Genomic DNA, 27,604 nt, shown 5'->3' on the forward strand with positions numbered 1-27,604 from the left:
GACACTGGAGCAGGAGGAAGCCCTCTCTTCTGTGCCAGGAGAAGAAAAAGAACAACAGGTCCAGAAACAAGCATGATCCCCTGAGTCACGCTTCGTGGCACAGCCTAGGCCCAGACACCTGAACTGAACCAGGGACCTATCCTACATCCCCCTGAGCAAGATCAAACACTACCAGGACCCTAAACTCAGACACCTCAGTCAGGAAGCACCTCAGCTTCCTCCCAGTCAAGCGCAATCTATCACCACCTGGGCTTAAACACCAGCAAACAGTCTTTAACCACCAGCCTCAAACCTCTTTCATCACTGAATGAACCCTCTTTCCTCAAAAGAAAACTCCAACTCAAATCAAAAGGTTCAACCATGTCAATCACATCCTCCCCAACATAGTACCTGCTGAAGGTTCATTCCTGAAAGCATCTCACTACACAGGCCAGCTGCTCCTTGATGCAGTCTCCCTCCTTGATCACTCCCTAGAGGTGCCTGCAGCCAAACCACCTTCCTGGTCAGCATTAAGTACCCCATCACCATCCCATCTGCACACCTGAGCACCTCCCTTTATGGGAACCTGGAGGTGCCTTGAGCTGAGACCTCTGATTACCCCCAGACCCAGGTGAGACTCACAGTTCCCTTCTAGATCAACCCAGAAAGGAAAGTCTTTAACCCTGAGTGGGAAGGCTGCTTAAGTACAAACTGAGAGTGAAACCATGGCTCTGACAAATTCAGTAAGACTTTAGCCTTCACTGACTTCACCTGAATGAGAGCCCTTTTTTTTTGTCTTGGTCTCTGCACCCAGAGCTCGAACAGGAGAGAGGCTCCAAACCCATTTGCTGCATGGTTTGATACCTGGCAGCCACAGGCTCGCAGATGAGGTATGAGGCAGGACATCAAAAGCTGAATCATGTTTCCACCTCTGACAAGGAGGTCCACCTCTGCCCTTGTGCCTGTCCAAAAAATTAGGGCAGCTAATACCTCTGCGTTGCCCCAACAATACTGCTGCCCAGAGAAAGCAAAGCATGGTGAAGAATGACTGAGCTTAGGAATGACTGAGAATATGACCTTGAAGATCTAAACATCTCTCTGCAAGAGTGTTTCTCTTTTCCCTCATGATGGTTGTTATCACATTGCAACACTAATCAGAAATATCATTCTGTTATTGCTGCTTCCACCTGAAGGCCCTAAAGACATTAGTTGAGTCTTCTCTTCAGTGTTGCACTTCCCCCAGAGTAGGCAAATGACCTTGAGATGGTCGTCACGGGTGGAGTCAGTGTGCTGACGCCAGGCAAGGGGAACAGCAAATGGCTTTTGTCATATGATTGCATTTAGAGATTGCAGCCATGGGACTCTGAGGTGGATATTTCCAAAGACAAGCAGAAAACAGTGGACATTGTCCCATGAAAATGTCTACAAACATGGAAGAAGTCTGCTCCAATTCATGCTTTGGTCATAAAACCCACATTTCTCATGTTGCTGTAAAGTGAAGAAAAAGTCAACTTCAAAAAGAACTGCTGAGGTTTGAACAAAACCACATAATTCTTGAAATTAACATTTGACAAAAAAAAAAGGCACCAAAATCTTTTACAAAACCTGAAAGTATCTGAAATTCATCTGACAGAAAAGTTTTGACTGGTGGAAGATCTTGAACTAGAAGGACAGAGGAGGTGCCAACAGCAGAGACAAGTGGGTTATGGAGAGCCCTCCACTGCCTTCGCACCCCATTGACCCAGGGCTCCTCTGTTAACATAGACACAGATGTGGCCTCAGGAGGGGTCTTCAAGAACAAACTAAGAGACAATTCCACTCCTCATTCTCTCTGCATAGCTGCGTGACCACAGCAAGTCCCCAAACAGCACTTCACTTAAATAAACCCCCAGCAGGCTGCAATATTTTGCACTAGAAACTTTATTTTTCTTTAACATTAGCTCATCAATAGAGTCTTTCTGGTAAATTCACAACATCCTCAGTTCACAGGGAGAGCCTCTGTGGAAAGAAAACGAGGGAGAAGGAGCATCACTTCAAAACACCCAACACTGGCAGGTCCAGGGTTTGCGTAGCCGCAGCGAGGGACCAGTCCAGCAGCTCTAGGAATGGAGCTACCACAATCAGCATCCCCAGTGACTGCCTGCCACCACATGAGCAATTCTGCTGTCTTTCTTGCTCCCTTGCTCTCTCACATCTTCTGGTGAACATTTTCATTTTGTTTTCTCGTGAAAAGGAATTACTTTTTTCTGGGCAGTCCCAAATGTGCTTTATTTGTCCTGCGCATCTTGTTAGACTGCCAGCTGACTTAGGCTAACTCTTGTTCTGCAAATATACTGCATCTATGACACAGAAAATCTATTTGCAAGGTTTCTCTGGGGGTTACATATACCTACTTAGTCACTATTAGGCAAGTAGGAACCTCTCTCTCAACAGCACATCACTCTAGCTAGTGACTACTTATTTGTTGATCCAATAAGCTGCCTTGAAAGTAATAACTAGAACTTATCACAACAAAGAGTAAAGTTTATTAAATCCCACACAAATTATCTAGTTGCAGAAGTTGGATAAAAGATCAGAATAAACAGCAGAGGTTACATTGGACTAGATCTTCTACACTAACTTTCAAAACAGGCACTCTTACGCAATCTAAAATGTTTGTGTGTTAGTAGATAAAAGGAGTGCATCAGCAGCTGGTCATTTTCTTTAAAATAAATGTGTTTGAGGAGAGTAAGCAGAAAGTATCAAAGTTAAGGAAGGAAAGATTGTAGGTAGATGTATAGGAAGGTACTGCAAGGTGCAAGTTGGATTTTAGTGCAAGGAAATCTCTGAGGGTGCTTCCTTTTGATTGCATCATAAGGGTGAAGTCTTAAGCAGTGTGGAAGTGCTTTATGGGGTGATAAAGTCAGAAAAAAAAAAAAAAAAAGATTAAGCTCAACTTCTTGTTACTTACTGTGGGAGCCAACATGGTGCCCACTGAAGATGAAGAGCATGAACACATCTGCAGATGTCACTAAGGGCCATTGCGAAGACTCAAAAAGTCACAAGCAGACACAGACAAGTTGTTCCCCTACTGTTCCCCAGGCCCTGCGGCAGCTGCGAGGGCCACGGCACACCTGCACCCACATCACTCATGCTACATCAGCAAAATGAACACATTTATCATTCCTTGTGCTTGACCTCATGCAGGTCTTAAGTCTATCCAAGGGGATAAAAAGCATCCCCACTTCTCCCTCAGTGTCCTTCAATTAATTGCATCTATACGTCAGTGTGTACATGTCTCAAAATCACATCAAATGTTTAAGCTGTGATTAACACCTGGGGCTGAGAAGGAATTGGTACATTTGGGTTTGCTCTACAGCTCTGCCACAAGCTCCCCAAGAACTATTGGTTAAACAATTTAAATCCTTTTTCTGACATTGCACAATGAAGGCAACAACTACTCTTCAGAGGGCTTGAAGGGCTTAATTCCCCACTGGGAAGCATGTTCTGCTCCTCAGCTGGAACATGCTAGAGAAGTGCCAAATGATATTATTAGTTTAGCACAGCTAATTTGTTACACTCAGATCAGCATGAAAATGCAAGAGAAAAGCGAGGAAGGTGGCTCCAGCTCTCCCTGGATTCATGGTCCTCCACCCACCAGGGATCTGTCACAGGGTATCAGGTAACTCGCATGAAGTCATCAGGACCAATTCTAATTTGCTTATCATTCCTTTAGGCATGACACAGATTGATTCACATTAAACTTTCATGGGTGTCACTGATCTCACACACAAGCCTGGATTATCTTCAAGGCAATGCCAGTGATACCAAGGGAGGGGTAAGTGCTGAGGCAACCGGGCAGTGCTTGAGGAGGGCTGTTGTGAGGTTCGGTGCTAAAGAAAATCCACGCTCCCTCACAGGCAAATGTGTTACTAATGTGTGTTTATTTATCAGTTGTTGGAATACCCTGTGAGGAGACTAAAGGTCCCAGGTAAATGTACACCCTCCAGTTGTGCCATTAATGCCTAGGGAGCAAGAGGGAGAGTTTACCAGCAAACTTGTCAGCTGTAACTAACTTGATTTTCTAAGAGAAGACAGTTTGTTTGTCACCCCACGCTCCCCTACGAGCCAAAGCTTCCCCAGGAGCATCTGCCACTTCCAGAAGGGACGAGCCCATACCAGAGCCCATTTCCCCATCAGCTGAGGCAGAGAGATCTCATTTACAGCAAGGGCATCCCACGTCAGCCCTGCCCTGGGACACCCACATCCACATCTCAGCTCCGTGGTGCCTCAGTGTTCTGGTCAGCCTTGAGACCCAGCGCAGCGGAGCTGAGGTCCAGCACAGGCGCCGGTCCGTGAGGCTGCTTGCTACGGCGCTGCTGCCGTCGGCACAGCCTGGGTGTTTTTCCAGCCACTCTGCCTGCAGGATGGCTGTTCTGACATAACGAAATTTCCAAGCCCTTTGGCCTCCCTGATGCATTATCTGTCACTAGGGACACCTGGTCTGAATGAATCTGGCTCCATCCAACTCTCTAAGGTCCAGGACATGTTGTCCATGGAAAAACAACACACACCAGAGAAACAAAAAGTGAGAGACTACCTGGCTGCCGTTTATAGACTTCTCAGAAAAAGCCAGCAGTCAACAGCCAAACTCGAACGTTCACGTCACTCCTTCACTTATGGAAGGCGAGTTTACTAAATGCCTGGATGATTTTCAGCCCCATAGCCCAATCCCTGTATTTGCAACCATAATGTTGGAATAACTAACAGGGCTTAAGCTGGTGCCCGCTGGACTCAATAGGAGACGCAGATGCCAGAGCCTTTTTTAGATACAAAACAGTATTTCTTTGTACCTTTCTTTTTGGGGGTTGCTGGACTCCTCCCTCAGTCACATGCAAAACAATTCCTGGATAGATGTTTCCACTAAAGATCTCAGAGTACCTTGTAATTATTGAGGTTCCCGGTATCTGGGTCATATGGATAAATAATATTTCTGCTTTGGGAAGTGGCCACTCCAAGAATGAGCTGCAGACTCAGGAGGAGAAAGCAGTACGCTCATACAAGGAAGGGTACCTGAGGGACCAGCAGCGAGCAATCCCAGCCCTTTCTCTTTATGACTGCCAACTGTCTGAGGCACAACCCTCTGACTATCATTCACTAAACCCCCTGTCATAAAACTGCTGTTGCCTCAGAGCACTGTGCACCGGCTGCTCTGACACTGGCTGCTAGCTCAGACCACCCTCCTCCTGCACCACAAGCAGAGCCCTTTCTGCAAAAAGAGCCTGTCACTCTATTTGTGCTGGAAAAGACAGAACAGTGCCTGTTACACTGTAACTTGCTTCCGTTTCTGCTTCCCTTTCTCTGCTTCCTTCCACAAAACTATAGGCCACAATCACCTCAATTTTCTCTCCCTTTCAGGATGGTTATGAATCCGACGTGAGCAGGGGAAGAGTTACCAGATGTGCACCAGTGTGAGCAAGGAGAGAGCTGGCTTTCCCACAGTTACTTGTCATTCATGTATTTCACTCCCATTTTACCTAACGCCTCGGCTTGCTGCACTCAGCAGAGATGCAAACACTGCCCTCTGCTCGTGATGGCCAGAGACTTCTCAGTTGTTGCTCTGAACTGCAGGATGCTTGAATAGAGAGCTGGGGCTCAGTGAGATGCTGGCCAAGGTGTACATGCTCCATAGGGAAGGACGGGTGAGCTGATGAAAGCTCTCGGTGACAGACTTCTCCAAGCGCTAAGAGGTTCATCCAACCTTAGCTCTGTAGGAGATAAGTACTTACACAGGCTTTGAGGCAGCCTAACCACAAAACCATTAGAAAAGTGATACTCGGGTAGGGAACACGGCAAGAGATGAAGGATGTGCTCCAGCTCCAGCTGGGGGAAGACCCGCACTGAGCTGGCAGGGCAGATCGAAGCTGAGACCTGTAAAAGCTGAGAACTGAGAATCTACAAACCTTATGATACAGGATCATTTGACCAGAAGAGTCATTAAGTCCCATCTCTCTAGCTGTATGCAAACATACACTACATGTTAAGACTAGAAGATTCTTCACAATATCCATTTTTCACACCACACACCTTCAAACACACCCCACCCCCCTGCAAAGAAAAAGCAAGAACAAACTAAAACCTGTGGGATAAGAGATTAAAAGCCACCAAAACACAGATGTCCCAGAAGAAACAAGCAAGGGAAGCCAAAGACCCACCAGGATCTGCAGTCCCTGCCTTAGCTGGGAAATTTTTCCCCTGGACAAGCAATGGTGGTCACTGTCCTTGGCTTTTGCTAAAGTCAGTGGGAGCTCAGCACAACTGTTCTTTAAAAGCAGTGTCTCTGCACAGCAAGCGAGCAAAGCATGGCAATTGCTGAACAAAGTAATGGGTTTCATAGATGCTGTCAAAAGGGGAGAAGGAAAATCCCAGCTGGCTCCAAACATCTTTCTCTGTGTGTTGGCAGGTCCTTGGTGTTGCTCCCTGATGGGGAGGGCAGGTCCAAGCTGAGAGCCTGTGGTACAGCACATCCAGGCTTACATAACCCAAGGGGCCCAGGGTAATCATTAACGCTGACTTATTGCCATGGGCTTTGTGCTGGAGTCACCTGGTTGTTTGGATTAAATGTGTAGTGCCCATTTAGACAAGGAGAAGGCTCCCGGCACAAGGATTTAAGTGGAAACAACCCCCTGGGGAGGGCGGGAAGCAGGGGACTGTTGCAAATATGGCAGGGTCTAAACACAAGAAGTCCTCCAGGGAGCCAAATTTGCCATCCTTTCATCACACCACCCTGTTCGATGGACTGGCTTGCTTTCCACAGGGGTGCAGCTCCCTGAGCTCCCCACAAACTGCCAGGGGAAAAAGCCCCCACATAACACAGATCAGGGGAGCAGGACCTTTCTTAGGGAGTTTGACCTTGGTGACTCCCAAGCGCAACACACCAGCAAGCGAGCTCGTGTTCCTCTCTCCTTGGCATCCTTTCCAAAAGCAGACGTTATCAGTGCAGCCTGACTTTATCTCATGCCCCGTCTTTACCTTTGCTTATCTGATGTCTCACTTACGTCTCCTATTACTCTTTGCCTTCCACAACCTGCTGTGCATTATTGACGTGTGGTCTGTGCCACTGTCTGGGGCAAAGGAGATTTGGGACTTCTTGGTCCTGTTCCCATTTCCCCTCTGGATTGCTCTGTGGTTTCGGACACATCACTCCACGGGTCACAGAAGTCAGGTCACCTTACAGAAACAGCACTTCACACTTATTCCTTATACTTAGTTCTTACCTTGAGTACAACCTTCCCAGCTGATGGCTCCTCACCTCTCTCAACACTATTCCTCCACCACTAGCTCAGCTGAAGAGACTATAAACAGCCAGAAATTGCCAGTAAAACCCTTTAGGTTTTAGAACACAGAGATCTTGCAAGTGTTAGGAACCAGATCATGATCATTATGTGAAGGCTTTAACACTGCACACGTGTCCACTCACACCTCAGAAACCCAATTATAGATGTTTTAAGTCAATTAAACTTAGGCATACGTACAACAATGCCACGCTGTGCTTTGCTGTGCAGAGTTGCTGAAGCAGGGACATAATAAACTTATCTACAGTTGTGGCATCAAAGCACTTAAATATATATTTACCTTCAGGTGGGTAAAGAGTAATCAGGCTTAAGGCCACATTTTTCTCATGAATCAACAAGGCCCAGGCAGGCCAGTAATTCCACATAAAACAAACATCAAAATCTCTTCTGGAAATTTCTAATTTTTTGTGACAAACCTCTGAAAACGTCATTAATTTTCATGCAAAAATAACTCTCCTTTCACAGCAAACTCAGCTCTACTCTTTTGAGCAAAATGTTGCAACTTTTACATAAACGTAAATTTCCTTACAGGTATTAGCCAGAAAAACCCACACAATCCACACTCAGAAACTGTACTTAAAACAGAAAAAGGAAAAAATAAAAAGGATATAATAAGTGTTTCATGGAAAATATTCCAGGCTAAAACATAGCTTAGATCTTAGATTTCTGCACTGCTGTGCTCCAACAGCAGGTATTTTGCATTACTCCACTTCAGCTTTAAGTATTGCCTCTTGCAGAAAAATACCAACTTCTGCCCCGAGTGTCTTGCAGGGTGAATTGCCCAACGTTACAGCAATATCAGAACTCCAGATGAGATGGGGAGGAGACTGAGACGATGGTTAAAATAAAGCAGCTGGTTTAATGCATGATGTCAATAGGGTGAGAACAGAAGGGAATCGGAGCTCCTCTTGGTGCAGGCTTGCTAATTAAAGCATGTACGTGACTAGCACTCTTAAAACAGCTGTCCTTAGGACTCTGGTCTTCAGACTACATCTCAGGAGGTAACAACAACCTGGAGTGAACAGAACTTAGTCTGCCTCATCCCTCAGTCCTCTTGCTGGACTCATAGGGGTTCTCTAGGAAAAATAATCAGGGGTCTGGGGAGCCCTGACTCATCAGCCGGTGTTTTTTGGTGGCTGTTCTTCAGGGAGAGACTTTAATCCCGAAGTGCCCATTAGTCTCAGAGTGATTCTTGCTGGGAGAAGATCTGGACCCACTGCACCATAGAGACTCAGAAGTGATTTTAACACCAGTAATGTTGCTGGTTTCTTCTTCCAGCGGGGGCCAAGCAACCAAAAGCACAATGCGAGATGTCCCGGCTTGCAGATCACAGGAGCATCATGTTCATGCCCCTGTTGTTACAAGTGGGAAGCAATGGTTGTTGCAGAACAGAGCGTCTTCTCCTCAGGCCTGAGGCATGCTTCGTACCACAGATCCTTCACATCACTCTTTCAGACGTGGGATTTACAGAAGAGCCAGCTGAAGCACCTTGGCACCAAGACCTCCGACGTGCCGAGCCTTTCTTTCACAATCTAATCCTGTGACTACTGGTCTTACTGCTTGCTTCTTCCATCCAAGGATCACACAAATATAAATTAAGTCCCACAGTATCACTGTGATGCATTATTATCCACATTTTACAAGAAAGGGAACTGTGGCACATGGCAATTGAGTCCTTTGTCCTGGGTCATAGAGTGAGTCACTGTCACAGTCTCGAGCAGACTCTGAAGCCCTTCCTCCTTCATACTAACTACTAGAGCTTGAATTTCCTCAAAACCTGCTTGCTCTAATTTATTAACCACAGTTTTACTACAGCTGCAGACCTGTTCCACAGCGGTCAGAAACCACAGAAGGCATTCGGGTCCCAGCGTGGCTGCCAGGTGAGACATGAGGGCTCCAGTGAAGGGAGAGTTGAAACATCTCACGCCTCCCAAGAACTCTGAGATGAGAAAAACTTCTGAAAACAACTTCAGATCTGTTCCATCATCTCCCTGTTACCCAGCACCTGAAAAGTTACATCCAGGTGAACCAAAATTTCAAATGCTAGTGTTAGATTACAGGGCTGGCTACAAAGGAAATTAATCAGTAATAATTTCAAGAAGGGATTTAAAATTTCCATTTTCATTTTATTGTCAAAGTAAATATATTTTTATGAAGAACAAAAGAAAATATACAGAATTGTAACTTATGTACACTGGCTTTATAGGTATTTTTGTTTCCAATTTACACAAATTTTGATACGTTATTAAAAGATATTTTATATAGATATGCATCTATGTACAGTTTTATTTACATACATTCATAGGATGTGATATAAACCAGTCAATAGATGATAGTTCATTTATATTAATTTCTAGAGGACAAAAGGAATGCATTTGCTTTAGCTAGACCTGCTGTTCTTGCACAGCATGGGCTCCTGTTCTGCCTAGCACTAGAATTGCAGTTTCCTATTTCCCATTTTGCCAACAAAAAGACAAACAGATGCTGTCTGCGAATGGAAAGGAAATGCAACATCCATTATAAAATCGTTCCTAATTACTGAATTCTATTTTCTTCTAAAGCTTCTTACAATCGCCAGAGTTCAAATGGAAAAACAAAACAAGAAGAAAGACAAACAAAATCACTTGCCTGCTACCATCTGATTATTTGTTTAAATTCCCTTCTTAGCCAGCTACCACACAAATTTGTTTCTTTTGGCTACTGTTCTCACCCATTCGCCCACCCCAGCTGCACGGAGCTCTGACATGGCTGTCGGTAAGGAGAGGATTAGCACTGAAGATCACCCTTGGACAGAAGATCTCATGGTGCTGTCCCACCAGGCCTCCCACCCTCCCCTCAGTCCAGGTACATCCTACAGGACCCTGCCAGCCAGCAGACAAATGGAGACTGAGCTCCAACCAGCGAGGCCCAGGACCACCCAGCACCTCCGGGGCTGCCGCTCTGGGTTCTGATGACACAAGAGGACACAGGAGCAGAGACAGAAACGGAGCTCAGCCGTTTTCACAAATGGCTTTACACGCTAGACAACAGCTCTTCTGCTAAAGACAGTGGATGCTGCAAACCAGAGTCGAAGGAAAGCAGCGTTTCCTTTGATGCACAGGCATCCTCTCACCCCCCGGCAGCACAGGACAGAAGCATGCACACGGTACACGCTCAGCCACACCAAAAGGCTCCACTCCAAGCCATTTCATCCAGCCTGAGCTCCCGGGTTTGCTTAGGGTATGCCTTTGCTTAAATATATATATGTATGTATGAATATATATACATAAATATTTATATATAGCCCTAGCCAAGGAAAAGGTAAATGCGAGCCGGAGAAGTCAGAGAGGCACAGAGCTGCATTCCAGCGCTCTCCATGCCTTGCCTCCCCCTGTCCCCAACTCCCACTGTTCCTCCTCCTATGGCCAGCCCCTACAAATCCTTGGCTCAGGCAACCCAAAAACAAAGGAGTTGTTTTCATTTCAAAAGGAATTTGCTGTTTCCAAACTGGACAAATAGAGCAGCTTAATAAAAACTCACAATGAATGGCCTGTACATGAGCAAAGCCCTTAGGAATGCCAGGGCTATAATTAACTAGCAGCAAGCAACTCTTACATTTTCCCGTGTAGCAGAAAACAGCTAAAAATAAAACACTGTAATTTCCAAAAGAAGCAGCAGCAAAGGAGGGAAAGATAGAAGGAAAAGGAAAATAACATCCTTAAAAAAAAAAAAAAAACAAGAAAAAAAAAACACAAAAAGGAAGAAGCATCCCCCTCCCTTGACCCAAAAAGAACTTCATTCTCAAATCATCTTTAAAGGACATGGGACACACAGTCATGGTGGTATCAAGTAACAGCATTGACTGTTCTGTGGAGACAAATAAATTATCACTAGAAATATAGTGAGCAAAGTGCTGTCATCAGCTGTTGTAGGATGGCTGGGCAGGAAGGGGAAAGCAGGACCAATCAGTTCACGGAGCGGACGGAGCGGTTGCTTCGTGGGAACCGATGCACCTTGACATGTTTGGACAAGTGGTCACTTCGAGCAAACTTCTTCTCACAGACAGGACACTGATAGGGTTTCACCCCCGAGTGGGAGCGCCTGTGCCGGGACAGCTCATCTGACCTGGAGAACCTGCAAGAGAAGAGAAGACTTCTCAGATAAACGCGTCTTTACATTGCTAAGTCTCTCGCAGTGGAAAAAAAAAGTCCCCTCAGGCTGCTGGGAGACTGCGCTTGTGGCAGAGCCCCAAGGCGCAAACAAAAAGGGACACACAACAGGGCTGGGCTGGTCCCAGCCTGCGGTCAGCAGCAGCAGTGATGGAAACACAATGAATGGAAGCACCGTTTGTACAAACCTTGCCCTAAACCCAATAACATGGGTACAGCTGAACTAAACCAGTGCTGCTCTTGATCCCTCTGCCAGTCCCCTTCAACCTCGCTCCTGCAAATCCAAGCACGGACCATTCTCACCCCATAGCTGAGGCCACTCCAAGCTCCCACTGACAGGAGCACAACAGACATCCAGTAATTGCACCTAATTTGAGATGGACCCCAGATAACAGCCAGGTATAGCTACTCAGAAGCTACATGGCTTATCAGAGCCAGCTGAAAAATTGGCTTTTGTACGTGCTCCTGCAGGTTAAATAAAGAGTCATTAACATCTCAGTACCAGAGATGCTCAGCATTGTAACAGCTGAAATCCAGGTGGGCCCTGATGGCCATTAGCATAGTTACTTCATGGGTAAAACAAAATCAAGATTGAGCCTTTAATTACCAAAATTGTCTCCCAGAGTCATTACAATTTCAGATATTTCCCACCTTCCACCTCCACAGAAAAATCTCCAAACAGCCACTGTGAATCCCACAGGCTTTACTGAACTCAAATCAGCTAATCCTTTAGTCTTAACAGTGGGGCTGGATCTATTTCCAGCTTGGACCTGACTGGGAGCCACAGGGTTAATTAATAATGTCACACTAAAACAGCCCTGTCCAGATGGGTACAAAAAATTTGCTGCCTGACAAAGGGCAATTAAGTGTTTTGTTGCCAGAGCAGTAACAAAGAGCGGCACAGAAAGAGAGCTTACAAGAAATGGTATCAGCTGTTTATTTACAATAAATAAATGAAGTCATGGGCACTAGCTGAATAAATGGAGGAAAGAACATGTAGAAAAATGTGCCCTTCTGGAACAAAGTATCACATCACCAACGGAGTGAATACGCCTTTATGAAAGGGGGAAAACAGGACCACTGGGCTCCTATGAATAAGTAAGTCCTTCAAGCAAAAAATATAAGTTTCCACATAAAGGTTTTAATTAGCTCTGATCTCCCACCACCAGTTGAGGAACAGGGCACAGGCACTGGGAAAGCTGAGAATGGTTTCCTCAGTTCCCACAGACCTTCGGCCCGGTGGTGCTACGCAGAGAGCGTTCTGCAGCCAGCGCAAAGTAGATGCAGATGCTCGCTGTGGGTAAGATATGGCATGGACACACCTCTCGCAGGGGCGTTTCTAGGGGAGGTTCCTTCACTTGTTCTCTTGCTTTTCTGCCTTGTCCTTGCTTTGGTATCCCCATGGTGAAAGAGTCAATGCCCAAAAGGAACCACCTGCAGATGCTCTGATGGAGCCATCAACCTGTTCCTCGCCTGGGACACGCCTTCTTCGTAAAGGCTACAACAGGGGTTTCTCTTTGCCCCTAGTAGCTGCACATTTGCTTTCTGTAGCAGCCCTGCTCCTTCCAGCCATGGCTTCCCAGAACTACAGTCTGGACCTGGGCGCAGCAAGACCAGGGATTTCTCCCGAGTCCTTAGCAGTGAGCTCGTCCCACCACGACATCCCTGGAGGGATGCTCTTGTAGAGCTATGGATGAGTGGGACTAAGCATCTTTCTGGCGAAGGCAAGATGTTGCCTGTGCAGACTGCCTCAGTGGGACTCAGCATGGGACAAGGAATGGCCCTGTTGCCAATAGTGGCAACCACATTTAGGAAAGAGAGGGAGCAGAGAGAAAGAAGTGCCTTTTCAAAGAGCTGTCATCTTACATACAGACTTATCACTCAGAGGAGGAGGAAAACCAGACATGGCTGGGTTGCCTTGTCCCATGTCCTTGGCCATTAAGGTCACCATCTGCAACAGAAGTGCAGCTGCACATGGCTAATCCTGCACAAGAGCTCTGCAAGTGCATTTCAATGGGGATTGCACGGATGGTGGGGGAGAAAGAGGCACATATCAGGAGTGAGAAGCTCTGCTCATACCCCAAGAGCTCAGATGAGTTCATCCGATAAAAATACACTCTGCCTCATAACTATGTCCTTAGCTGAAGAGGCAGGAATGTCGCAATACTGTTCCCCAGCAGTCACGGAAAGATCAACTTACAGAGCCCACAGAAATAAACCTCGAGCTGTCGATGTGTTTACAAAAAAACAACGCAAAGGTTAGGACAAGGAAGCCGGGAGGATCTGGTGGGCTGGCTTTGCAGTGAAAGGATATTTGCAGCACGTTCTAGCACTAAGATCACCCCAAGAACACTGCAAATAATCCCCTGTGGAATGCCAAATTCAAACAAAAACAAGGTACCCCCCCAAGGAACACCCCGCTATCCCAAGTCACTGCTATTTCTAGAAGGATCCCTCCTTCAAAAGAAAGGTGGAGTGATCTGGGCAATCCCACAGCAACTAGAAGACTCTCCTTCATCCTTTTATCTGCTAGGACCCCAAAGGGCCTGTAACTACATCTCCTTTGCAGACAAATCCTAGAGCTCCCTGATGTGTAGGATGTGTCCTGTGTCTCCTGGCCAAACGGGGACATCGCTGTGTGGCTCACAGGGCAAGAAAGAGCAATAGCTTCAGCCTAGTCCTCCATGGCCCCTGCCACGGCCACCAGCCATTGAGGCTGACCCAGGCTGTACCTCTCCTCCACAGTGGAGGCTCTGGATTCGCCTTGTCCATCCCCAAAGCACCTCTCCGGTAAACCTACGCTCCTCCTGCGCACCTGCAAACCCCTCCGCACAGCGCCAGCAAAAAAGGCCACTGCGAGATGCCTGCCCCGACCTGTCCTATGCATGGTCCTCCCCACGCTCGCCCGGTCCCATACATGCTCCCAGCCACATGCATCACAAGCCTTTAAGCCCTCCCTCCCAAACCAGGCCGAGCTTGCCACCTGCAGAGCCGGCTGCAGGGAAGCACCTCCAGCCCAACGATGCGTCAGGGCATTTAAACCCGACTGCCTAATCCTCCCAGACCTCACAACAACTGCAGCTTTCTGGGCTACTGCGCCAGGGGAGGGGAAAGCCAGCCTTCTCCTGCTCCATGCCGTAACACAGCTGCTGGGGACCGGCCCCCACTGCAGCTCAGCTTTTGGGTCGGGGCTGTCTCAGGAGCAGCACTAACCAGAGGCTGCCATGTGCCAAAGGTATAAGCTGGTGTGACACGGATCAGCGCGCTGACCGGTACAGCGGGGTATTGAACGCAACGGGTCACCGGCTGCTTATGAACGTCTCTCCACAGCCTGACGAAAACAGCTCTTGCCCCGTGGCAAGGAAGGGCACAAGCAAGAAGGGTTCAGCCTCTCCAGCAATGTGCTTGGGGCTCTCCAGCTGTCCTAGGGGTTAGCAAAGGGTTTGCTGTGTACTCACCCCTCCCTTGGTGCATTTAAAGCGTACAACTTCACCATAGCAAGGCTGTCCTGAGAGCTGGGAAAGCTTTAACTCCCTTACGGCTGAGCCACCTTGTGCTAGGCAACACTTTGTTTTGGTTTTGAAATTACTATCTTCAGTGAGGTCATATCTGAAGTGTCTTTGGTGAAAAAATAAATACACAAGCACAAGAATGCAGGGAAAGGAGGAGGAAAGCAGAGCCCAGCAGTGTTTAGTGCTTAAATTCATGTGAGATGATATAAAACTGAGAGCAAACAGAGAGACCAGATGCATTTGACTTCAGTCATGTGAGATCACAGCTCTCGCTGAACTTCTGGAAAAGGTAAACATGCTTTATTGATGGAAGGGGACCGAGTAATCCAGTGCCCAATTGGGTCTGGCCTTTGACGTAGGAGCAGCGCGTAGGGGATGTGCAGGAATCTCAGGCTGGTGCTAAGGATTGCTGGGAGTGCAGGAAGCAGCTCCCCAAGCACTGCCTCTGCTTCTGGCTATAAACCTGCCCCCCCAGAGCAGAGCCCTTCCAAAGTTTAGGGGTGCTGAGGATTGGGGTACCAGACTGGGCTGTGATATGCAGAGTCTGAAAAGCCCTTCCAGCAGCTCTTTGCTGACAACACAGCCAAGGTGATTAATTTCCCTTCCCTGTTGGGCTCCTCATCTTTAAAAAGTTGTGGCTGGCTGAGAGTGAAAGTTCAGGGTGCTCCCAGTTGCGGACCTGCACTTCTCTTGGCCCACCTTACGCCTGCATCCTGCTTTTGATCCACACCATTCCCTGTAACGCTGGGAGAAGGCAGGCACCCCGGTGTAAATTCAGTCTCCATCCCTTACCACTTAATATTTAATGTTCCCCTTGGATTTGCAGCCTGGGAAACACCAGCTCTGTAATAAGACAGAGATGGAGAAAGTCACCACCCACAGGCAACACTTCAGGCTCCAGATCTTGAGCCACCAGAGTCACTGGGAGCGTCACTGTAAATCTCAGTATGGATCAGACAAACCCTCACGTGCCACATGCATTTGTCACAAAAATGAGAGTTTTGCTCCCATCCCAGCGCGAGGAAAGCCAACACGACACCCACAGGCACGTTCACAGGCTGGAGGCACATCTGCTGCCTGGGCGCTTGTGCTCTGGCAACCATATAAAAAGGAGCGAGTGCCTCTACTGCAGGTCAGGAGCAAACTAGCCTGCGGCTTACGGGAACTATCAGCTAAATAACACGGCTTTAATTTCAGCGCATCCTGAAATTCAGCCACTGAGCTCGGCTCATGAGAAGTGCCACCAGTACAAAAGGAAAGAAAATCACCACCAGTTTGTAGAGCCACCATAAACTGAAACAGGGAAGAAAATCACCACAGAAATTGATTGCATTGATCTCCTCAGTCCTTCCAAGAGGCAAACTTCAAACTGGTCCAGGTGGGGAGCAGAGGATTCAGCCCCATTCTGACCTTTTCCCTCAAACCAATCCAGCCATCTCTAACTGCTGCATGTCTCACATACTTGCATTTTTACACAACCCTCTCCTGTTACTTTTTACCTCATCTGTTCCCCATGATCACAACCCATTTCCTCATTAGACATTGCTCGCTGAAGCTCTGCAGGATATTCTTTGAAAGAAATCCAGTTTAATTTCATTTAAGAGAGTCAACATTTTGTTTTCTCCCATCATAATTTGTGGTGCTGTATGTTAACACTTGCCAGCAGGCAGGCAAGTAATACAGCTAATTGGAAAGAGGAAGGAAGGCTTCCATCCAAATTTGCTTAAAATAAAAAGCTGATTTTTTTAATAGAGTTTTAATTTTTCAACTAGTATCAAAAATAAAAAAAAATAAAATCAAGAGATACCCTCTGTGAAACGTTTTGTTCAGTAAAACCTGCAATCTTTCATTCAAGCAATGCTTAACTCCACCTCAGCCTTCTGGTTATGTTGTTATATCTGACAGCTTTTTGCAACTTTGAGTGGCACCCACGCATTTTTCTGAATCAACGCAGAGAATAAAACCCAGAGCACGCCGGAGTGTCACTGCCAGCATTTTCAGGAGTGGGATGAAGTGCATTTTCTATGGAACTGTACAGAATACTGCTGCTTTTAACCACACTCACTTATCGGAGCCCTCCAGCGATCACGTTCAGCCCCACGCAGTTGGAGCCACACACAGTGTCTCTGCCCTAAACCCTCCAGTTCCCTCACAGCCCTCAGCTGGTACCAGCCAAGCATCTGCTGCAACTGGTGTGTTGCAACCAGACCGATGTGAACACAAGGTATTGCCTGCAGTAACAAGCTTAATCTAACCCTCTTGGAATGAAATACAAACTACAATGGACTACTTTTATTTTTTTAAGACACTTAAACAGCTGATGCCAGCAGGTGATGCTCTGCTATTTAATTTATCAAAGCCCCTGGATTACCTAACAGGAAGAAAAAAGGTCTTAATTCTCAAACCAACCGAACAAGTTTTGGGAGCAGAAACAGTTTATAAATCAGAGTGCAAGCCTACTTGCTCAGCAAGTTAGGTCAAGGGAGCAAAAAGGGGACAGGGGATTGGACAGTGCTGCACCCCGATACTAACCTCCATCCGCAACCCGGCCACGTGCATGCAAAAGGCTTTTCTCCCGTATGCCTCCTCAGGTGGGCTTTCAAATGGCTGCTTTTCGTGTACATCTTGGTACACCCAGGAAAAGAACATTTGTGCATTTTAATGAGTTCTGCTGCGGGGTTCTTTTGAAATTTCTGACCCATGATGATTCCTGTCTGACCCTGGATCATGCCTCCTGGCCCAATTGGCTTGGCAGCGATGGGGACAGGAGCAATACGGACAAATTTAGAGGGCAAGTTCAAATTGGACGACTGAACTATCTGAGGCACAAGGGCAAATGTCTGTCCTTGGATGTTGACTAGGAGCTGTGCAATTTTAATGTTCTCTTGTGCTGGTCCTTGGGAACTGGGGCTCGTGTTGGACTCCTGTTTGATCTGTACAGGCTGAATTTGGAGCATAACCGGTATCCCATTCTCCAGGGACATTCCTCCATTTGAAGCTTGGCCACCTTCCGTTGAGCTGCTCAACTGTTCATTTTTACTCTCTTTTAAACTAGCGCTGGGTAACATATGGTCTTTTTGCTGTAGCGAAGCAACAGAAACTTGGCTGCAAGCTCTCAAGTCCTTGGTCTCACTTTTAGGTCTTTCTTTGAGCTCCAACTCCATGTTCTCCTCCAGAAACTCCTCAATTTCCTCAAGCGTGGGCTGAAATGGTCCTGAGTCTTCCATATCCACAGCAAATTCCGGCAACCTAAAGTACTCCTCTTTCACTATCGGCTGAAGTCTCCTTTTGTCCCACCATGACGCAGCGGTGTTCCCCAAAGACGCCTGGGACAATAAGTAGTCTAAGATACTGTCCTGACTTTCTGCACTGGACGTGCTTCCATAGCTGGAGCTGAGAACCTGGGAGTCAGGGCTGGAACAAGAACAAAAGCTGGACGAGTCGCTGTCATCTTCTGACAGGGGAGAGGGCAGCATTTGGTAGGACCTCACCCCTGCTGTCATGTCCCCAAAGTATCCAAAAGAAGATCTTGTAGATGAAAAGGATTCATCAGTAGGCAGCAAGTGATCCACCATTCCTGGGCGATCTCTTATGGATATCCCAACAGCATATACCAGGCGGCGAAAGTTCAGGTGAGAGCCTGAGTGTAGGAAAACAAAACAGCAACAGTCAGAAGTTGGTTTAATCATTTATCTCCATGAACTAAGGCTCGTAAAGCCCTCTAGCTCACAGGAAAGTCCAAAGCATCCAGTCTCACTGAGTACACATGCTGCTACACGCTTTGATACGTCTGTACCACCCCCTAAGGACTGTCAGGGCCAAAGCATTCTGCAGGATTGCACCACGTATTTGCAAAAGAATTCTTTCAGAAATCATTTCCCAACTGTGCGCGCTCTAGATTTACAGCTCTCTTCCAAAATATTACTGGCAAGGGAAAATAAATTATGGGCTTTCACCTAACAGTGGAACCTAGAGCCAAAGAAGGGAATGGGAAGAAAAAACAAAGCATTGAAATTTTTACCACCCAAAAAAACAAATAAAAAGTTTACTGCTGGTGGCCATCAAACACAAATCCTTTCCTTATCTTGTAGCTTTCCACCAACCTTATTTTTAACTTCCTCAGTTCCACAAATATAGGCTAATCAGCATAATGCAAGCATCAATCTGTCAGGAGCCAAAAATATTTACTGTGCTTCAGCATTTACTAGGCGGATTTTCCCCTCCAGATGTAATGAATCAGTGTGCCAACGTCATCATCACCTGCACTGCCCTTAATAAGGCTGGCACTGCACTGAGCTAATTACCATGTCCTGGCAAGCCAGCTGGTGGCTGGTTTCACCTCATCACTCCATACTCCTCTCTCTCCTGGTAGGGAGGTCGAGGTGATCTGAACCCCGTGCCAGTCGCTAAACTGGGAGGGCTCGTTCGGACCCCCAGCATCTCAACCTGCCGTGACTCACGGCTGCGGTCCCGGTTTCCCCCCCTACTCCGCGTCGAGGCAGCGAGCGGGCAGCATCCTGCAAGCCCCTACTCACGTGAGCCATAATCCTGCTGCAACCCCACAGAGGCACAAGGGCAAAATCCATCCTTCCTAGCGCAGCCCACCGCAACGCTCGCCAACAGCGGCGACCGGCCTGTGCCTTCCCAGTTAAGCCAAGCAAACTTTCTATAAAGGTTTCTGGGGAGAGGAAGGCAGGAGGGGCATCTGCGTATTTGTTTTCTTTTTTTCCCCCCCAGAGGAAAAAAAATAAATTGCTTACGGACAGAGACTATGCCTCTTAGAGAGCAAACAGAGACCTCTGGACGGCGCGAACACTGGCCCTCAGTTATGCGCTCAAGGTGACTGATTGAAAACAGAGCTGTGTATGTGCATAATAAAACAACTCTTTCTGTGGAAGGTATGTGGACTGCAGAGATAGAAGTCATTTGATCAGCCTATGAGGTTTTGTGTGTGTGTGAATTAGGAGGCATGTGATCCAGCGCGAAGGAAATGCCAGTCAATCTTGTTACACGCTGTCATTTTCCACAGGCTCTGCTGCTGCGCTTTGGACGCTTTGCCATGAATAGTCAATAGCTCCCAGTTTTGTGCAGGGAATGAGATGGTTGTTAACTGCTATTGCAGAGCATCCTTGCTGCCTGATCTCCAAAATTTGCCCTGCCTTTGCCTTCTCTGGAGAAAAATCAAAAAAGCATCTATGTGCTCAGTGCTGCGGCAAATACAGAGCGAGATATTTCACACAACAGCCTTAAAGAGCTCCATCCCATTGGCAGCATCTATTAATATTTCACAGGAAACAGGGGGGGGAAAAAAACCCATATTTCTTAAAGATACAGCTTCCTTCTTCATACGCACATGGAGGAAGTAGGGGCAGGTTGAAAGACAGACTTAAAAGTAAGATTGCACGTTTTCCTGGTATGCGTGGCCTGTCAGTCAGCTATGCCTCTGAACCGATAATGAAATACCCACATGTGCCAAACATGAGGAAGTTCAAACAGAGGTTAGTGGCTCTGTTTTGTGACCTTAGCCTATAATCATTTCTTATAGTAAAAGTGAAGAGTCAGAAGAGCTGAACTATTTCTAACACACAGGACTTATTTTTTTTTTAAATCTCTGCGTTGACGGAAAGTTCCTCCAGCAGAAGTCCCAGTGCTGAGCTAAGTCCCAGTTTTGTAATTGGACACACAATCTGCTTCCGAGAAGTCTGTATCGGCTTCCAGTAAGAATTCACCCAAGCAGCTTGTTTCTATCTTGCACTAAAAACTGGTTATTGCCTTGTGAAATGTGGGGCAGAAAGGAGGACTTGCCCTCAGACAGTTTCTGATCCTCCCTCCTATGTCTGCATTGTTCCAGCTTGAACTTCTGAAGAATGGTGCTGTGAGTGAAATCTGGACTGCAACGCGGTTTTTTTCTAAGAAAACCTGGCATGCTCCGTGTGCAGAGAAAGAGCAAGCACCAAAAGCAGTTGGTAAAGTTATTTTAAAAAAAAAAAAAAAGTTCAAGTTTTCTTTAAATGCCTGTGAGAACTAGGAAGCCACAGATCAAAATACCCATATACTTCACTGGGAGTAGAACTAAACCCTAACTTGAATAAGGGCTTAAAGGAGGCGGGGCGGGGGGGGGGGGGACGGACCCAACAAACCCCTAGCAACTGCTGTGAGCAATGTACCTCAGCAGAAAACAGCCAGCACACTTATTTCCCCGTCTCTTTTGACAAGGAGCAATGTCACTTGGTGTAACCAGAGCCCTTTCAACAAGAGCGGGGACTGTCACAGGCAAATGCATCCAGGCACATTACAGGCCACATCTGCTTTCTGTGCACTCTCAAAACTTGCAGAGCAGCCAAGAAGATTTTGGGGAATGCCTGGAATGCAGGATTGGGCCCGGGTTATATTTTATCCTAAAGGCCAGACCAACAACCAAAAGGCTTTCATCGCTACTTTGCCTGAAGACACAGCCAAAACCAGAAGATTAAAAAACAAAACCAAAAAAAGCCAGAGCTGCGCAAGCTATGAAAATTAATGATGCTGTTCACATAAAAGCACTTTCATCTCTCGGAGCCCTGAAAACACGTTAGAAATGTAAGCACCTACAGAGGGACCTCAGCGCCTGAGCCACTGAAAACCAGCCACTTCTGGAGTGAAATACAGCAGCTGTTCAACAGCACACAGCAGCACCACGGTCTCCAACTTTTAAGAGTTCCCTGGGTTGTTATGATGTCCTTTCTGCCAGAAACATGTTGTTCTGTTTAAAACCTGTCCGTCTAATCACCAGCTCAAAAAAAAAAAAAAAAAAAAGACAAAACTTTCCCCCCCCCAAAAACAGAGAAGGCATATTCTGACTCAGAGTAACATTAACATTTTAAGTCCTAGGAACTTGCTGAACCACGGGGATGTATTTCCCAGCCTGTCATTTCTGGACGGTCAGTCCAGCACAACTGATCACACATATGGGCTCAGATACACTGACAGTCAGTTCCTATGTACCCTGCTACAGCTTTTTCTAGTTTAGGACTAATCTCTTTAGGGTTTTCTCTTGTTCCCTAGAAGATTTTAAATCTGTTCAGGCTGACTGCTGCTCCACAGACAGAGCCATAAACCAGGCAGGGAACCAGGCCCAGCATTTCTAAGAAATTAAAATAGAAATGCACGGGGTAAAAACAAACTTTAAAAAAATTATTAAAAAAAAAAAAAAGCCAAGAGCCAGGAGGAAAACCAATTGCTCTCATTCCTTCTGCAAGGTGGCTGCGTGCTCCCCAGCCACAGCGGGCAAAGGGGGGTTGTTTAGGATCTCCCCATTTTTTTTTTCCAAACCTACCGCCTCTAGGAAATTGCACAAACGTTCCCAAAGCCTTATTTTCTGGAAATTATTCCCCCTCCATCCCCAAACTCTGGCTTCCACAAGAGGAAGCACTTCATCTCCCCCCCCCCCCCCCCCCGGAGAGCCGCCCCCGCTGCCTCCTGCACCCCGGGAGCCCCGGAATAACGCCCGGCATCAGCGAAAGCGGCCGGATGGGGGACACACACACACACAGCAACTCCCACCCAGCACAAGCACTGCCAGGTTTCCACGGCTGCAAAGCATTTGCTTGTTTGTTTTTCGGTTTGTGGCTTTTTTGTTTAGCTTTAGGATTTTTTAAAATTATTATTTATTTAAATTGTTTTCCTGCTCCCTCCATCCCTTTTCAGGAGGCTTTGGGGGTCCCAGCTCCCCCCACCCCACCCCCCCCCCGGCGTTGTTCCCTTGTCGCCATGACCGGGAGTAACATATTCCCCCCCCCCCCCCGCCTGCCACGGCACAGCTCCAGCCTCAAAACAGCCCCCCCACACCCCTGGCTGTAGCCCGGCCCCCCCTGCTACACCGCCGGGGGGGGACTTAACCTTCCACCCCCCCCTCTCCGTGACCGGGGAGCAGCGGCACAAACACCACCAACATCACCCCCACCACCCCCCCACCCGCGGTGCTGCGGCAACGGGGCGCAGGGGCACCGCTGGCGGGACGCGCACCCGCGCAAACCTCCGCGCCCCTCGCACACCCTTACCTGAACTCCTCTGCAAGCCGGGGAGGGGTGGGGGGTGGAGAGTGGTGGGGAGGGAAAATGCCAAGAACGATCAGAAGAACGCAAAAACAACAATGAAAATGAAAAAATAAAAAAACCCCACCAAACCACAAAAATAAGAATAAAAAGCGAAAATGCTTCTCGAAATAATAAAAAACGACAAACGCGGAATTGCGAGGAGAAGCCCGAAAGGCAGCCGAGCCCACGCCAAGCAGCAGGAGCCCGGCGGCGCGCAGGGAGCGCGGAGCGGCGCGGGCGGGCGCAGCTCCCCCGGGAGGCGGCGGGTGCGCGGCTGCGGAGCGCGGCCCCGCTCCCGTAGTACTATATCCCCCTCACATGACGGGCGCCCGGCGGCGGCGGGGGAGGCCGGGGAGAGGCTCGACCGAGCCCGCCGTCCCCATTGGCCCCGCCGCGGCGGGGGCCGGCCCGACACCGGCCTCAATGGGAGCCGCGGCCCGGCCCCCGGGGCGGTACCGGGAGGGGCAGCGCCTGGGCGAGCCCCCGGGGGTGTGCGGGGCCCTGGGAGATCCGCGGGGGACGGGGGGGGGGAGATGGGGTGCAAGTCCCGCGCCCTCTCCCTGCTGCACCCCCCGCCCCTTCCCTGCCTGCCTGCAGGAGCCCGAGGGGGTCATCCCCAGCATGCCAGAAACCGGTGGATTTTGGGGTCCCCCCCAGTGTTATTACAACTTTTTCATATAACTACACTAATTTATACACACACACACTACAGTCACGCGATGTTCAGAATCCGCGTTTCACCCCCGCAAAGGTGCAGCCCGCCTGAGGAAGCCTGCAGAGCTGCAGCAGCAGTCAGTTTTTCCACCCAATTCAGTGGGGTTTTTTTTTTTCAAATTCAGGTTTTCATTTTTCAGATCCTCGGGAAGGTGCAGCCCAGGATACCAGAACGCAGCCTTGTGCCAACAGGTCTGTGCACAGTTTGAGGGCCACGTGGACCATCCCCACTCTGCCACTGTGGTCTCACCGTCCTGCAGGAAAAATGAAGAATTACCCTCATTTTATGACTCTATGGGGAAACTAAGGCACAGAGGGTCAAACCATCTATGGCAGAACCAAGCTGTGGTCTCTTCTCTTTTCAACCCCAGCTCAGTGCCTTAAACTGGCAAAAATATCCTCTGCCCGTGCTGCTTCAGAACTGCCAGTAACACGTTTCACGGTTTGGCAAACCAGTCTCTTCCCAAGAGGACATTCAGCCTTGACAAGTGTTGGCAGCCGCAGCCCCGCAGCCCTCAGAGGTGACCCCAGGGACGCTGCCTCACCCCGGTGGGTATCTCCAAAGGTCCCTGGGGTGCCCAGGGCTCTGCTCTCATGCGCAGACCTCGCTCTTCCTCTCCATGTTATCCCAATGAATAATGCATGAAGACACACTCATCAAATTCCTAGATACTATATTTATACAGATACATCAGGGCCAACTTCTGCATTAGTGTAACTCCACTGATGTAAAAAGCATTACATTGGTAAAAACACCAGCCTTAAGTATTTTTACCGAAAATAGATTTTTGGCAAACCTTGCTTTACTGTTTTCCCTCAATCAAAATCCCTTTGTTCCCTGAGCAGCTGACGTTTAGCTTGATGCAATGCAAAGGGCATGAGGTTTAGACACAGCTAGAATCCCAAGCCCACAAGACTGGGCTGAAATGGATTTTGGATTGTTGGCTGTACAGATAGGAAACGGTGTTTATTACTGTGAAAACAACCAAAAGTTACAATCTTAATTTTATCATTATTAAAACCTACACATGCATTGAGACACATTAGAGGTTTCTCTAAATTTTGTTTTTCCACGTGCAAAAGACTATTTATATTTTAGTTACGATAGTTCTCGACTTTCTCTAAATTGCTGGAGAGGCAGTGAAACCCCATATTTACCTTACATGGAAACAAAATTGTGTGTGTCCCAGTTCTGCTTCTCAAGTTTTATCCATTTTACTAGGCCCACAACCCTTCCGCTTCCCTAAAAGTACCGCTCAAGGCTGGGTGCGTTGCCCACTACGCAGCTAGAGGACTGCGCCGTTAGCTGTGGCTGAAGCTAGCGATAGGATGATGAGATGTTTTCAGTGAGCTCCAGCAAACCCAAACACGTGCTGCTGCTGGCGGAGGTGCCCAGCCACCTTCCCTTGAGTCCTTGTGTGGCTGTGCGCTGCGATGGAGGAGGGATCCGATGCTTTTTCGCATCTGAAGAACCCTACAGAGCATCTTACCCATTCCAGATAAGGCAACAGTCATCACTGTGAGGTGAAAAGCAATGGAAATAATCAGACAAGTGCAATTAAGGCTTCTGTATTTCTCCCTAAGATTTCACTGGAAAAAAAAATATCAAAAACGTAGGCATGCAGCACACGCTGCCTGGGAAGCGAGTCCAGAGCATCCGAGACGAAGCCCTGATCTGAGCTCACTCACGCACCGTGTGACAAATTCTGGATGAGCCAAACTTGTTTGTGTATGTCCAGATCCCCTTTGCCGTGCGCATGGGATCAGCTGGGCTGGGAAACTGCAGCCAAGCCCTTGTGCATATGTTCAGTGACTGTGCTTTAGGCATTTCTGGGCATCCAGTGCTCTTGTAGAAATTACTGCCCTGACCAGGCTGTTGGACATCAGGACACCCTGGACAAATATCCAAAGTCCCTTTTTTCTGCCCAGACAAAATTTCTAGACAGAGACAAAGGACACATTAAAAACAAACAAACAAGATATACGATAGCACAAGTTCTGGTATCTCACTTCAGCACAAACCCGTCATCGTACAACAGAGAACAATGACAGAACACGCAGAAGTCACTGTCACTTGGAGCCCCAGTCTGGGGTTGTCCTTGGTGAAACATGTCCACAGCTTCATCCTCTACAGCATCTCTTCTGAGCAGAGATTTTAACAGAGAAATTTTCTTTCCCAGGATGATCACACTGTTTTACCCATGAGCCTGCTGGGAGGGCCTCGAACCACACTCCTGGTTTTGGGCTCCGCAGGCACACTTTGAGGCTTAAACCCGAGATTGAGAATTACAAGCTCCAGTGGCAGGTGCCAGCCTCTGGGCTGACTCAGCCACTTCTCCATCCCTCCATGATATCTGAATGCACTTCACTGATTTAATTCTTTGGAGCCCCATGACAGTGAAAGCAAATTGACACCCATCTAAGTTTTGTTCAAGGTTTTGGAAATACTACGGGTCTTTATTAACAGCAGGAGAAACACACAGATCTAGACAGATATAATGACTTCTGATCACTTCTGGCTGCCAACTTTTCATGAGAACTTTTCATGAGAACAAGGAATGACTTGGGCTGGGACAGCCTTTTGGGGATGAGTTTTTGTGCACTTGTGTGACTGGTGTCTCACCTCAGCATCCTTCATTTGGAGCAAAACTAAGCCCCCGCTCCCTGCTGTAAAACACATTTGTCTTTTCCCCTGCCTCATCCTTTTTGTGCATCGCTAAGAGATTTCCTTCCCTCTGTTCATCTCGTCACCAAGTCCTTTTAAAATCTGTTATTACCTTGTCCCTTGATCCTGTTTGGGGATTTTCCGTTCTCTCTTTTGCCACCTTTCAGGAGCGAACTTCAGTCAAACTGGTTCCCCTGCTCAGACAACCTTCCTAGCATTGCCACAGCCCAGCCAAACACCGGGGCTAATGCAATGTTAAGGTCCTTGTCATTGGCTTTTGTCTGATGGCTGTGTGTTACAGATCCAGTCAGGAAAGGCAAATAAACCTCAGCATTCAAGCCTTTTAAAATTTCCCTGGAGATAATAATAGCACTGCATTATAAAGTTAAAAAGAAACCGTAGGCTGAAGCTGTTCCCGAGTTGTTATGCCACGTAGCACAGACCCATTAAGGGTGGGAAAGGCAGCAAAAGGCTCCTCCGCTAGGTGCTCCACAGTTTACACCTAAGAATTGTTCGACTCTGCCCACACTTTACCTTTCCATGTGTGGCTGATTTTTCTCGCCTCAGGTTTTCCCATCTTCTGAACATTGTTTGCACAGCTTTGAGTGTCTGGCTGAGCTCCGCTGGGCTGCAGCTTTCAGCACCAGAACAGTTACATGGACACAGAGGGAACAAAAAAGCCTGTCAAGACTCTCCAGTAATGTTATGATCACTTTAACTTAGCAGTCCTTGACACTCGCAGATAAGGACTGCAAGTTCTCTCAGTACTACAGAAATATTGACACAAAGAATATGTTTATCCCTGACTGTGGTTCTGCAGGACAAGGTGGAAACAGCAACAGCAATCTCAGGACTTAATTTATTTGGCCTTGCAAGGGCATCTGTGCTGCAGGGCCAACAGTTTATTGATTTTATTTTTTTTTTCTTTCCTTCACTTGTTTGGAAATTAAGTTGTCTTTTCAAGTCAGAGTCACAGGTCTAGGAGGAGATAACTTGGAAGAAACTCATTTTAGGATTGTTTGTGTTTAATACCCTTTGGACTATTAAAGAGAGTGGGGATCTGGGGACAGTTTCTGATTTTCTCCCAAACTTTCTGTTCATTAAGATACCGAGAGAGAAAACATCAGTTGACTTTCTGGCTGGTATTTCTCTAGGCCATCTTTAACCAGGTCCAGCT

The 27,604-nt window shown here is 47.6% G+C and overlaps 1 protein-coding gene across 4 annotated transcripts; it reads right to left on the reverse strand.

Annotated features, from left to right (window-relative positions):
• Positions 1-9,418: 9,418 nt before the first annotated feature.
• Positions 9,419-25,292, reverse strand: KLF15 (KLF transcription factor 15). 4 transcript variants are annotated; one of them, XM_074836011.1, is made up of 3 exons: positions 25,253-25,292; positions 17,506-18,613; positions 9,419-11,426 (listed from the first exon to the last, which is right to left on the reverse strand). In XM_074836011.1, the coding sequence occupies exons 1-3, from the start codon at positions 25,275-25,277 to the stop codon at positions 11,258-11,260; spliced, it is 1,302 nt and encodes a 433-aa protein (XP_074692112.1). In that variant the 5' UTR covers positions 25,278-25,292; the 3' UTR covers positions 9,419-11,257. The 4 variants fall into 4 exon arrangements, with proteins under 4 accessions (XP_074692112.1, XP_074692113.1, XP_074692111.1 ...); XM_074836012.1 differs by lacking the exon at positions 25,253-25,292 and adding an exon at positions 23,013-23,359; XM_074836010.1 differs by lacking the exon at positions 25,253-25,292 and adding an exon at positions 19,734-19,914.
• Between the last annotated feature and the right edge of the window lie 2,312 nt (positions 25,293-27,604).

Source organism: Strix aluco, chromosome 11 (genome assembly GCF_031877795.1).
Source record: "Strix aluco isolate bStrAlu1 chromosome 11, bStrAlu1.hap1, whole genome shotgun sequence".
Taxonomy (NCBI): Eukaryota; Metazoa; Chordata; class Aves; order Strigiformes; family Strigidae; genus Strix; species Strix aluco.